The sequence below is a fragment of the Nuphar pumila genome, chromosome 11, assembly GCF_984573655.1.
Source record: "Nuphar pumila chromosome 11, dmNupPumi1.hap1.1, whole genome shotgun sequence".
NCBI classification, from domain to species: Eukaryota; Viridiplantae; Streptophyta; class Magnoliopsida; order Nymphaeales; family Nymphaeaceae; genus Nuphar; species Nuphar pumila.
Window position 1 is genome coordinate 78,069,869 of NC_143259.1, and position 14,108 is coordinate 78,083,976.

General features: G+C 41.4%; 1 protein-coding gene across 4 annotated transcripts in view; it reads right to left on the reverse strand.

Annotated features, from left to right (window-relative positions):
• Window positions 1-14,108, reverse strand: part of LOC149822440 (vacuolar acid trehalase) — a 215,540-nt gene that overhangs the window by 66,137 nt on the left and 135,295 nt on the right. For 3 of the 4 annotated variants that reach the window (XM_089981481.1, XM_089981480.1, XM_089981482.1), the window contains one exon: window positions 3,520-3,603. The exons of the other annotated variant lie outside the window; for it this stretch is intronic. In XM_089981481.1, the coding sequence (XP_089837607.1) occupies window positions 3,520-3,603 (84 nt within the window). The remainder of the gene's footprint in view (window positions 1-3,519; window positions 3,604-14,108) is intronic. 4 annotated transcript variants of the gene reach the window in all.

Consider the following 14,108-nt stretch of genomic DNA (forward strand, 5'->3'; position numbering starts at 1 on the left):
TTACTATGTCACATGGGTGCGGGTGCGGGTGCGACACGGGTGCGGCACAATTTTAAAATTTTTGGACACGGGGACTCGGCAAAATATATATATAAAATTTTATTTTATTTTTAAAATGCCACAGCACAGTCTGTGTGACTGTGCACAGTCACAGACTGTGACTGTGCACAGTCCACAGCACTGTGACTGTGCACACTGTACAGTGTGACTGTGCACAGTCACAGTCTGTGACTGCAGCACAGTCACAGTATGTGACTGCAGCACTGTCATAGTTTATATATATATATATATTTTTAAATAAAAAATATAAAAAATTGGTTTTTTAAGCACATTTTTGGACTCGGTCAAAGTTGACAGAGTCCAAAATGTGGACGGACTCGGCCTGGACTCGTTGACCGAGTCCGACTCGGCGTTGACCGAATCCGGGCCGAGTCCGAAGCCGCACCCGAGTCTGCACCCGTGTCGGGGCGTGTCGACTCGGGTGCGGCACCTCCTTAGCCGAGTCCGTGTGACATAGTGAAATTATCTCCAACAAGATACTACGAACAATATTACAGTATTCTTGAAAATAAATGTGTATACAAACACCCAACAAGAATACTTGAAATACTTGTGCACGCAATGCACAAATACGAACCCAAAAGTCATAAGTTCCACTAACACAAGCTTGGGCTATAATCCCAAAGCCTTAGAAAATACAATGGAGGAGGGACCTTTATATAGGGCTTGGAGGGGCTCCCACATAGTCGTTGGAGCCCCTCCAACGGTCACAAATGTGACCGTTGGAGGGGCCCAACGACTAGTGGTGGGGCCCCCAAGGTACAAAGTACATTGATTATAAAAAGAAAAAAGAGAAAAAATAAAAAGGAAAAAATACAATACATATTAAAGAAATGAATATGCGCAAAAATGAAAAAAGACTAAATTACCCCTACAGCTAAATAATAGAAATATATATTTTATATATATAATAAGTAGATACATATACATATATATTAATATATGTATATGTATTACCTTATATATATAAAATATATATAACATTACATGATTTGATTACATAATTTAACAAGAACCATGGGTCCATTTTGAGGCGCTGGCAAGGCTGGGTTCTCTGAGATGGCTGGAATCATTCTGATCTCGTGTCCTCCAGGGAGACGGAAGGGCGGTACAAGCCTCGTGGGACATGTGTTTTGAGGGCTAAAGGTGTCTCTTGTCCCCGTCCCACGGAGGTTAGAGGATAGGTCTACTAGTGAGTCATAGGTGGTAGTACCACAGCTCTGTAGAGTTAGGGATGCATGCCCAATTTTTCGTCGGCGATTTTAGTTTGGCGTAGGCCAAGACCTGGGACCATGAGTCTGTTCTCTCAACCGTTGCACTGTAGGGTTGAATCGCTAGGGAAAGACCCAGTTAAGCCATAGGAGGGTAATAAAAAATACATTGAATAATGAATACTCCTATGGTTGTTTCTGGATGTCTATACCCTCTTTTGTACCAGATGGGTTTGAATAACAAGAGAAACAATTAATTAGATTTTTACGATAACTGCTTCCATATGCACAATCATTTGTAAACATGCAAAGAGTTTTAAGTTGACATGATTATCGCATATGAATTTTGTTACATGTGAATAAAAAAGATATGTATGCTTGGTCATATGATTTGACCTGTTATGACAAGCCGATAGCTTGGTTGATGCACGTGAGGTGCTTGTGTGTGCGAGGCACACAGAAAGAGTCAAGATAGGACCTGTTCCATTTTGATATTTGAATTACAAAGTTCATAAATATTCTGATAAATGACATGTGAATATGTATTTGAGTTAATGCATGCCTTAGTCATAAGTTAGACATGAGCATGTTTTCTTTTGAGCATAAAGAAAGTGAATGATAGCATTACATGATATATTGCACTTCTACTTCAATTTAGAGTATGCTATAAAGTGTTAGTTTCATTCATTTATGCAAATGATTATCATGTATAGGAATGAATATGAAATTGAATGCCATGAATTAAAATGAGAATGACTTTGATGTTTCCATGCATACGAGCAATGTGATTATGAATGCCATGCAATGAATGATGGTTTATGTGATTGAATATCATGTTCTTATTATGATGTGGATTCCCTTGACTCTCATTTCTAATGATGGAAATTTCACTTGATTGTATTATTTTAACTTGAATTGCATTCTTCAAGTTTAGTTTTGGTTTCCTATGGGCATGTGTTTGATGCCCTATAATATTTTCAGATAACCTTGTGGAGGATTGAAGCAAAGCGCGGGTTGCTGCGTGGCTGAAGGCTCCACTCTTACCTAGTATGATTCCTGGAGGGATCAGGCAAAAGTTCAAAGTTAAAAACTTGTGTAAATTTTACTTTTTGTCTGAAACCTTACATTTAAAGAAGTGTAATCTTTTTGGAATGAGAGCATTTTAAAATTCTGTCATTTCATTCCTAGTATGTCTTGCATATGGTTTAGAATTTTAGATTTTGATGTAACTCCTCAATTATCTTAAATCTTGATACATTTTGCCTTCCGCATTTCCTTTTTCACATGTGAAAAACCTTTAAAGTAATAGTCCCAATCAAGTTGTGTATATGGATAATTTCGTACTGGATCTGATACTAGAAGGCTAATATACACTCGCGCTTGCGCTCAGGTAAGCCGTCTAGTATTTAGAACGGTTGAAATATGGCCATAGATGAACTTGTTGGCATATTACTTTTAGGGACCATGTGAATTGTTTATATAAATAAAAAGTTTTAAATTTTTATCAAAATTTAGAGTTTGGGAAAGTTTTAAAAGGTTGGATTTTTTAGGAACGTTACATATTTAGGAGGATATCCTTTTCTACACTAAATTGGTTTGAGTGAATTCATATTCATAAAGATCATGTAATCATTCCACCTGGGAATAAAGTGCTTAATTATTATGACTAGAAAGGATGTTCATCCTTTCAGAGGCTACCTAACATCCAGTAAATTTACAAAGTCCCATCCAGTCTTAGGCAATAGAATGCAGGACATTTATGAGAATTTTTGTGTTTTCCTGGTTTAAATAATTGCTTTTAATCTAAGTTCATCATTAATGTTTTCTAATAGTAATATACATTTGAATCTTTCAAGGTTTCCGCAAAGTTAAACATAGACACATTATTCTTAGAAGCTCTTCATTCTGCATCTTCATTTATTTAGAATCTTGATGAACTGTTGATGTGTTGGTTGTCTAAGAGCATGATGCACGTGTGTGCATACAACACATAATAATGTTTAGGCATCAAAACATAAAAACACACTGCAGCAAGTGAAGTTGTTCCCAAATCAACCAGTTCAACTAAATCACAGAATACAATACAAGCCACCAAATGTATCTACCTAATATAACAAGAATTAAATTATCTGCCGCAAACTTAGAGTGGGCACCAATGACTAAGATTATAAATAAAAGTTGACAAAAAAACTTACTACTTGTATGTCACTACTCAAAGATGCACCAACTACAAAAAATAGGACATCACCTTCACATTCTCTAATATGGGTTGTTCCATATTCATTGCTTCCCATAATGAGCAACTGATCATATCTGTTGTACAATGAATTACCTATAACAAAAGACAATACAAGTATTCAAGCTATCACACATTAAGAATCAAACTATCGTGCATGAAGAGGGATGCAGATAAATACTAGCAATAATGAAAACAACAAAATTTCAAAAGATGAATCAGGCAAAAGACAGGGTGTAATTTAACATGTCCCAATGCCCGAAGAGAAAAAACTTATTCCCTTTTCTAAAGGAAAAAAAGAGAAGTCTACCTTAGCTGCTAAATATACACTTGAAGATTCTAACAAAACATTTCTTTGTAAAGAGAAGTGATGACTTCCATATTTCATGGCCTAGGAAAAGTGTCTTTCCAATTACTAAAAGAAGAAAACAAGAGTAAACAGTATCATGGGAAGCCATGCTACTCAAACAAAGGTTATTTGAGAACAAAAATGATGTAAAATATCCACAAAACAGAATTTTATATATCTTACGATAAAGTAGCAAGGCAACAAACATCCACTTGTAAACGAGGCAAAAATATTTGAACTGGACATATTTTTGGTGAATAAATAAGCAGAGACGATCTATGCTGCGAAAATAAGAAAAGTAAATTTCTTACATGATTTCTTTCCCTCAAAAGTAAATTTCTTGCATGATTTCTTTCCCGGATAGTCATTTGATCTTTGATATTTTTTCTGATATTAGGAAAGCCTAAAATAAACTGAGATTTGTTATATATATATTTAGAATGTATTTTAGGATATCATGTGATTTTCTTTTTTCTTTTTTTTATATTTTATTCTTTGTATTTTTCCCCTTTTATATGGGGCATTTTAGTTAGTGCTAGCCATTGGGAACAGCCCAATGGATAACTAGCTAGCCGATGGGACTAGCCCCAATGGCTAGCTGTCTCTCACTCTTCCCCTTATATATATATATATATATATATATATATATATATATGGGGTGAAACCCCTCCACTAATACATGCTTCTCTTGAGCATTTTTAGATTTAATCAAATTATATTTTAGATTTTGTGAGTGTAGCCCTTTAGTGACTTGTGTGTGCTCTTGAGTGTTGCTATCTAGCCCTTAGTGGCTTATGTGTGTGTCCCATAGTGGACTTGTGTATGTGTGCACACCTATTTTTATTTCATTACATGGTATCAAAGACAGTAGGCTCTTGATTCTATTGGAGACCTATGCAGTGATCGAGCTTTGTCTTTGGAAATGTGCCAAAGCTTCCAATCTTCATCAACTCTCTCTCATCTACTTTCTTGCTCATTATGGAGGAGTCCGTGTCATCGTGCCTATCAATTTGAATGATTCCAACTATCATATGTGGACCCCTACCATAGAAAATCATATTATATCCAAAGGCCTCATCAAGTACGTTGAGGGAGATGGACCGGAGCCTCAACTCTCATTCACAAAGATTGTGGATGGGAATGTGAAGTTCCTTGAAGAAAACGAAAAGATTGTTGCCACTTTTGAGTTTGAAAAAAGACATATGGACAATGCAAAGATTCTCGCATGGATTGTAAGTAGGGTTGTCCCCTCCATTCTATATAGTGTGACCCAATTTAAAGTGGTCAAGGAAGTGTGGGAATTCCTAAGAGACATGTATACTATGAAAAACATGGCTCATTGGTGGAATCTCCACAAGAAGATGATGTCAATAAAACAAGGCAATAAAACCATCCGTGATTACTACAACAAGATGACCCTATTATGGAGGAAACTCACCTAGAGCCTAAGTGTGAAACCTATGCGGATTTATGCTTTAGACAAGAACAATTAAAAAGAGAACAATTCTTTATGTTTTTCAATGGTCTAAGGCACGAATTTGACGGGGTAAGGATGATGTTGCTTCACAAATCCAAGATGCCATCTCTTTACGAGACTCTTACGGAGTTAAGTATAGAAGAGGAAAGACTAAATGAGAAAAACAAAGAAATAATTAGTGACACCGTTCTTGCCCCTTTTAAACCTAAGGAAACCTCTAAAATATATAGGCTTCATCACTTTGAAAAGCAAAACTATGAAAGTGGTAGAAAAATCATTTGTCACTTTTACAATGAGCCGGAACACATAAAGTCGGCTTGCACCAAAGTGAGTAGCTTTTGTTGGAGACTCCTCCAAAACAAGTAGTGATGCCAACAAAGGAGAACTTAAAGATCATTCTATTGCACAATTGGTTGCGGCTTTACAATAATATTTGAAGACTTCTACTTCTACTTAAACATCGGGTGTTGCGGTTTCATCTTCGCAACCTCCAGGTATGTCACTTTGGATACTTGACTCAGAGGAGCCTCTTTTCACATGACACCTAATGCATCCCCATTATCCGATTGTCGTAGCAACGGGAATTTTTCTAGTGTCGTTGATGGCACTCCTCTTGAAATTACTAGTGGGGATTTAAAAAATAATTCCAAAAATCTTTTTGTTCCAAAAGTAAGAGTTATTCTCAAACTAAATTTAAATTTGTTTTTTGTTTATCAAATATCCGATCATGGGTATGAAATCTTTTTCTCATCTAAAAGTTACTTGGAGAAGGATCACTAGTAGAGGTGAATTTTTGTTAAATGAATAAGTTCAAATGTTATTTGAAAGAAAATAGAATTTCACAACAAAAATCGTGTCCAAGAACCCTTCAACAAAATGGGCTTGCCGAAAGAAAACATAAACACATCATAGAAACCACTAGACCCTTACTCATTTCCAAAAATGTTCTAAAAAAATTTTGGGCCGAAGTTGCTCTAAGTGTGGTCTATTTAGTAAATAGAATGTCATCTTCCACTTTGAAAAACATCTCTTCCTTAAAAAAACTTCTTGAAATTGAACCAGATTTTAAAAGACTAAAGGATTTTGGTTGCAAATGATTTGTACTTTGTGAAAGAAATGATAAGTTGTCTCTAAAGGCCATTGAATTGTTAAATTATATAATTGAATCTTGTAATCCAATATATATTTTATATATATAAGGTAATACATATACATATATATAATATATGTATATGTATCTACATATTATATATATAAAATATATATTTATTTATTATTAGTCATAGGGGTAATTCAGTCTTGTCACACATTTTACGCATATTCAATTCTTGAATATGTTTTTTGTAATTTCCTTTTTCTTTTCTTTATTTTTCTCATTTTTCTTTTTTTCTTTTCAATGTACTCAAGTACCTTGGAAGGGCCACCACTAGTCGTTGGGCCCCTCCAACGATCACATTGGTGACCGTTGGAGGGGCTCCAACGACTATGTGGGAGCCCCTCCAAGGGTCTTCCCTTGCCCTATATAAAGGGCCTCCCTCTATTATATTTTGGGAATGCTTTGGGTCAAAGCCCAAGTGATTAATAAAGTGTTTTTTTATTCTTTTATGCCTTTGTGCATTTGTAAGATTTAGTGGGTTGTGCTTTTGTGCACAAGTGTTCTAAGAGTTCTTATTGTGCATGTGTGCATGTAAAACCCACGGTTAAAAAAAAATCATTATCGGACCCGGGCCGGGTCCGGACCCGACCCGGGCCCGTCCTCGTTCGGGTTTTAAAAACCCGACACAAGAGAAAGGGTTTTGAGAAAACCCTTTCCATTGTGCGCCGCAACCGCCCGCGCCGCTCCTTTTCCCCCTCCTCCACTGGACCCTTGAGGGTTTCCCCGATTATCGCCCCCCCCCCCCCCCCCCGAGCTCTTTAAGAGCATCGCAGGAAGGCAAGGGGGGCATGCCTCCCCCTCGAGTCTCCTCCTCGCTCTCCTCGCGCCGACCATCCTCTCGTTCCCTGTGCACGACAACAATGTTGACGCCGATCAACGACGTCGGCCACCGCCGACGATCCTTCCTCAGGTACGTCTTTTCCCCCTTCTCCTCCCCCGTCTTCTAATCCCTCTTCCTCTGTGTCCATCAGAGGGTTGATATGTGGCCTACGGGCCCCTGTCGTCTCCCTCTCTCTCTTGAGGTTGTCGGAGAACCAGTGGCAACTGCGGCACCCTCTCTTCCCAGTGGGCTATCGAACGACCGACGAGACGTCGGCCGTCCCCCTGTCTCACCCTTCTGCTCCCCCTGTGCCATGCATTTCTTTTTCCCTTTTTGTCGTCGTGACTCTGTCAGGCAGGGGCCGAGGCCCCTGCCATTCGTCGGTTCTTCAGGTAAGGGTCGAGGCCCCTGCCATCCCTTGTTTTGTCAGACAGCGACTGAGGCCCCTGTCATCCCTTGTTTTGTCAGACAGCGACTGAGGCCCCTGCCATTCCTTATTTGGTCGAGCAGGGGCCAAGGCCCGTGCCGTTTAATATTGTGCCAGGCAGGGGCCGAGGCCCCTACCATTCAGTGTTGACAAGCAGGGGTCGAGGTCCTTGCCACTTGTCGCTTTCGTGAGGCAGGGGCTGAGGCCCCTATCGGCTGTTTTGTCAGGTAGGGGTCGAAGCCCCTATCATTCAATGTTTGTCAGGCAGGGGCCGAGGCCCCTGCCATATGTTACTGTGTCAGGCAGGGGCCTCGGCCCCTGCCTGCCGGCCCCTGCCACTCACTATTTTGGCAGGCAGGGGCCAAGGCCCCTGCCATTTGTTGTTCGGTCAGGAAGGGGCCGAGGTCCCCTATCGCCTAAACCTACCCTTGTGGATCGACGGGGGTGGAGCCCCTGCCATCCTCGATCCTTTTAGCAAGCCAACAGGGGTGATACCTCTGTTGCCTAGGCTTACTCGTTTGGTAGGGATCCGACCCATGCCCCCGTCGCACCATTAATTATATTAGCATAATTGAATATTTCACACTCTTGCAGATTTACGCAACGGGTCTCGTTCGCGCTCCGCGGACCGACCCTCGTATTATCTACACTCATAGACGCACGCAGCTACATAACATATCGAGGTAGGGGAAAATCGCACGAGGATTTTGGATGAATGAAATAAAATATAAGGATTCTGAGATAGAATGGTTTATTTTGCATACCTACTTAACTGTAGAATTATTTAATTTGTGATTGTCTGATTTGGGTTTTCCTCGTTCATATTCTTTTGGAATTTAATGCTTAATGTATGCGATACGAGTGGACTCATTTTTACAAAAATGCCTATGATTGTGTCTTTGTACTTGCTCATTGTTGTAAGTTATTGTAAATGCCTTGCTGGTTGCCACCCTCAGGCAGGCCTTGTAGGGTGTGCAGGTGCACGTACCACATTTTGCCCTTTTTGGAAAGGTGCAAAATTGTATACAAGCACTAAAAGTTTGAGACGAGGTGTTTTCTTATGCAAGGCTGACTCCTCGAGAATGAATTCCTGCGTATAAAGCTTATGATTTAGTATGCATTGCTAGATACAATTATTGGTACCCCAAGGCGATTACTCAAAAGAAATGTTTGGATCCAGAGTGATCCCAGGACTTGTCTGAGACGTCCTGTTCGTTAGTAATTGAGCAGGCCAAGTATATTATTGTTCTATGTAATACTGTGATGGGTTATCCATCGTGAAACACACGAAATTGCTATCGTAACCAGACCTTGAGACAGGTACGATACAAATATTACGAGAGGTCAGTGAGTACCTCGAGGTGGGCAATCAACACTTTATTGATATAAATGAAATAATGTCGGCCTCCACAGGCCAAATGCTCAAAAAGCAATACATTTCATGTATGAACTAAATGAATCACAAGACATTAAATGTCGCCCTCTCATCGTAGTCGTACCTCTAGGTAGGTACGACCGTACTTTTGGACAAGTACGTCCTATGTGTGTTACGATGTTTTGATGATGAGGTTGTAGCAACCTCGAACGTGCATTAAGAACAATGCTAAGATCACATAAATGGTGACAACTCGCCTTCACAAGCAAGATGCCCGAGTGGGCCTAACAGACCAAAGCATGTAGAATGGAGCAGCGGTTAAGAAACCCCCGTCGTGCCCATTCGACCTTCACGGTTCATCAAGGGAGAGGATGGATGGTACAAAAACTCCGATGGATAGGTTGTTAACAACCACCCCACGGGCAAAAGACTCGGCTTCCCCAGTCATCGAAGTTTGGGGAATTGGGATTACTATAAATTATCCTAAGTGGTAACTCCCAGGTACTTCCACATAAGTTAATTGTATCCATGGGTCATGAATGCCTTTGGGGATTTACTCGCTTGGTCACTGATCGTCCCCTTAGGAGCAGACTCAGTCAGTCATCCGGATTAATGAAAAACACCTAACATAATAAACCCCTGGATCGGACTCGGCTATTTCTACGTTTCGCGTCTGTGCGTACCCACAGGCCAGTTAATATCAGAACTTAAAGAATATCTTTTTAGATGGTTGTAGATGATTGAGACTTATACTAATTGAAATGTTGTGGGTATACCTGTTTCAAACAATAGCCCTTTGCATATGTTACACTTGCTAGAATATATTACAATTGTACTTGTTGTTTTAATGTAATAAATTGTTTATCTCATGAATGTTCTGCTTTATTTTATTCTACTTTATCTATTCGTGCACCTACTGGTTTGTTATGAAACTGGCTCATTTCATGGGCAGGTGATGAGTAGGACTTCACAAGCGGCCGATGGCGTGGTGCAACATGGCTTAAAATTTCTCTTCTTTCTGCTGGCGTTTTGGCTCTGAGTTTAGGAGTTTTCTTTAGATTTTTGGACTTTGCGAAAGTGCTCATTTTGTAATAAACGTTTTATTTTCTTACTTCCTTTAAGTAGTTGTTCATGTGAAATGAAGTTTTTCTGCTAGCGTACCCAGGAATTGTTAACTTGTGCTCATTTCTAATTGTCTCCCTCTGTCGATTTTAAAAGTGAAAACTCTAAATTTTTGAAAGGTTTTTCGATAATGTTTTCGAAATCATAAGTTGAAATTTTGGGGCGTTACAACTTGGTATCAGAGCCAGATCAGAAAGAGGTGAATCGCGACCATTGAGCATCTCATCGCGCTGTAAGTAAGTCTTTGATATTTTATAGCATGTTTAGACTAAATTATATTCTTATTTTTATTCGTAGTACAGTCTGAAAGATGAATTTGTTTGCTGGTTTTAGTGGTAGTCACGGTAGGAGCGCGCATAGGTTGCGTGGCCGTTCTGTAAGGGGAAGGGGCAAAGAGAGGATGTTCAGGGCTGGTTACTAGGCTAACCGCCCTCCTCTACCCACCTTTACGGATGAGCAGGGCTTCCCACTATCGGCTGCCTACCAAATACCCTTGGCAACAACGTGGGCTGAGGTGTATGCTCGAGAAGGTGGATTCGCGCCTTCGCATGTTTTGGTACGCCAGCAGGCATCACAAGAGTCATCGGGAGATTATGTTCCCCTTGAGTTAGCAGAGGAATGTGTTTTCTGTAGGGAATCAGGGCACACCATAGATGTCTGTCTCCGCAAGGCCGAGCACGATGACAAGATCGCAATTTCAACTGCAGGCGAGCAACCACCACCTCCAGCAGAACCAGTGGGCGGTGTATCACCCACATACACGCCTACAACTGATTCATCAAGTTATAGTCTTGGCCCACCGGAATATACTCCGGCGATGCCCCTCTACGGGCAGGAGACCTCCTATGAGGAGTCACCTCCCTTCACCCTTAAGCGCAAATTCAGGTGCACAGGCAATAAAAGGGAATATCTTAGGCAGTACTCTAGCCGGTCCTAAGGGGAGGTAGCACCTACCAAGTTTTGTTGGAGTTCGTGAACTTCTTTTATCATTGCGGAACAGAACTTTTTGCTTGTGTACCAGTACTGCTGGATTCGAAATAAATGACCTTCGTAATAAAAACCTATATTTTTGCCTTTGCTCCTATGCTTATGTCTTCTTGTGCTTTTTCGGTATATTGACTCTTAACCTTGGTTACTTTTTAAGGATGACGGGAAACTCAAGCAACAACATGGCTGATGAGTTGCGAGAGCAGAGAGGATTCATGATGGATACCCTCAACTCCTTGGCAGAGGCGATTTGAAGCCAAGGTCGCCCACAACAGGCTTTGGGTTCCCTTATTGGGAATACACCAACCGCCACTTATGAGAAATTTTTGAAGCTTGACCCTCCTACCTTCTCTAGCAAGGTTGACCCTGACTTGGCGGAGAGTTAGGTCAAAGAGGTGGAACGAGTGTTCCAAGTGTTGTTTGTCCCTAATGATAAGAAGACGATGTTCGGGTCTTTTCGTCTGAAGGACGACGCTTGTGAATGGTGGGACACTACTCGGGAAGTTGAGTTTCAGGGTGCTGAGGTGATTCCTTGGAAGGCCTTCCGGAGGGCTTTCCTCGAAAACTATTTCCCTCCTCATGCGAGGGAAAAGAAGAAAGTGGAATTTCTGGAACTGTGCCAAGGCAACTTAAGTTTGAACGAATATATCGCCAAATTTCAACGGTTGGAGCGCTACTGTCCCCACCTATTCGAGGATGATCATGAGCGGGCTGAGAAGTTCATTCGTGGATTGAAGGAAGGACTCAAGCATAGGGTTCTCACCAGTATGCCCGCAACCTTTTCTGTGGCTGTAGCAGTAGCCACCCTACTGAACGAGAATTGGGAGCGTTCAAAGAGTGTACAGGCGAAAAAGCCACCTGCAACAGGTGGTGATCAGAAGAGGACCCATTCCGGTGGCCCAGGGTAGCGGCCACCACTATCTGTGAACATCGATGGAGGGAAGAAATAGTTCGCTCCGGCAAAGCGCCAACGACAGTAGGGCCATCCACAGCCCAGGCAACCGTCTGGAGATAGCTGCCCCAAGTGCAAGAGGCCTCACGTAGGACAATCTTGTCCGCGGGACACTGGCGGATGCCTGTAGTGTGGCAAGATGGGCCACTTCATACTTGACTATCGAAAGAAAACAGCATATGACCTCAAGCGAACCAGCAACATATCTCAGCCTCCTCGACCACCTCATCAGCAGCAGCAGCGAGCACAACCAAGCAGTGTCAAGGAGCCGGGTCGAGTTTATGTAGCCACGGTCGAACAATTGACAAAAAAAAATCTCGTTCAAGGTACCATTCTTGTTGCTGGTCAAGCAGTTTTTGCACTCTTTGATTGTGGTGTCACACACTCGTTTGTTTCAGAAAAAATTGTAGAACAATTGTATATAATTGTAAAACCACTTGACAATGCTTTAGACGTGTATAACCCCGTTGGAAAGAACACGATTTGCGCCACTTACATACCTGAATTGGACGTAGTTGTGGCAGAGTGGCACTTGCCTGTTGTGTTATCCTGCTTGAGATGACAGAATTTGACGTCATCCTAGGCATGGATTGGTTGCACAAGTATCATGCCAAGATATTTTGCCGTGATGGCAAGATCGTTTGATCACCTCCAGGCTCTCCGAGAGTAGAATTCAGAATTCCCAGACCTGTGCAAGCAAGTCGGATGATCTCGGCGCTTAAGGCGCAGAACTAGTTACGGAAGGGATGCATTGTCGTTCTGGCTAGTGTCATCCAATCGGATCTGATGCCTACCCCCATCAGTGAGCTGGATGTTGTTCACAATTATCCCAACGTATTTCCTAAAGAGTTATCGGGACTTCTGTCGTCTCGTGAGGTAGAATTCAATATTGAATTGCTACCAGGTACGACGCCAATCTCTAAAGCACCTTACAGGATGGCGCCAGCTGAGCGTGAGGAGCTCAAGAAACAGTTGCAGGAGTTGTTAGATCAAGGATTCATTCGCCACAACGTATCTCCTTGGGGAGCTCCTGTGCTTTTCGTGAAGAAGAAAGACGAGACCTTGCGATTGTGCATTGATTATCAAATGCTCAACCAGGCCACGATAAAAAACAAGTACCGACTGCCTCGTATCAAAGACTTGTTCGATCAGTTACAAAAGGCTAAAGTTTTCTCGAAAATCGACCTTAGGTCTGGATACCATCAACTCAGAATTAGGAATGATGATATTCCTAAGACGGCCTTTCGGACGAGATACGGACATTATCAGTTCACGGTCATGCCTTTCGGACTGACCAATGCCCCTGCAGCTTTCATGGACTTAATGCATAGGGTGTTCAAGCCATTTTTGGACACCTTCGTGATTGTGTTCATCAACGACATCTTGGTATACTCAGAAAGTCGAGAACAATAGCAGGAACACCTAATCATCGTGTTGGAGACCCTACCAAAGGAACGTTTGTATGCCAAGTTCTCTAAATGTGAATTCTGGCTCGAAGAAATTATGTTTTTGGGACACGTTATTTCTAAGGAAGGAGTGTTCGTGGACCCTCTAAATGTTGAGGCAGTACTCAGTTGGCAGCAACCGAAGAACGCACGTGATATCAAAAGTTTTCTTGGATTAGCTGGTTACTACAGACGATTCATTTAGGATTTTTCAAAAATTGCGTTACCCCTGACGAAGTTACTGAAGAAAGCTGCTAGATTCTTATGGGACGAAAAGTGAGACGCGAGTTTTCAGTTATTGAAGGAGCGACTTACTAGTGCTCCTATTTTGACCTTACCTTCTGATAAAGGCGGATTCGTGATTTATACTGATGCCTCTGGGTCAGGCCTAGGGGTCGTGCTGATGCAGAATGGGAAAGTGATCGCTTATGCCTCTCGGCAACTTAAAATGCACAAGAAGAATTACCCAACTTATGATTTAGAGTTAGCTA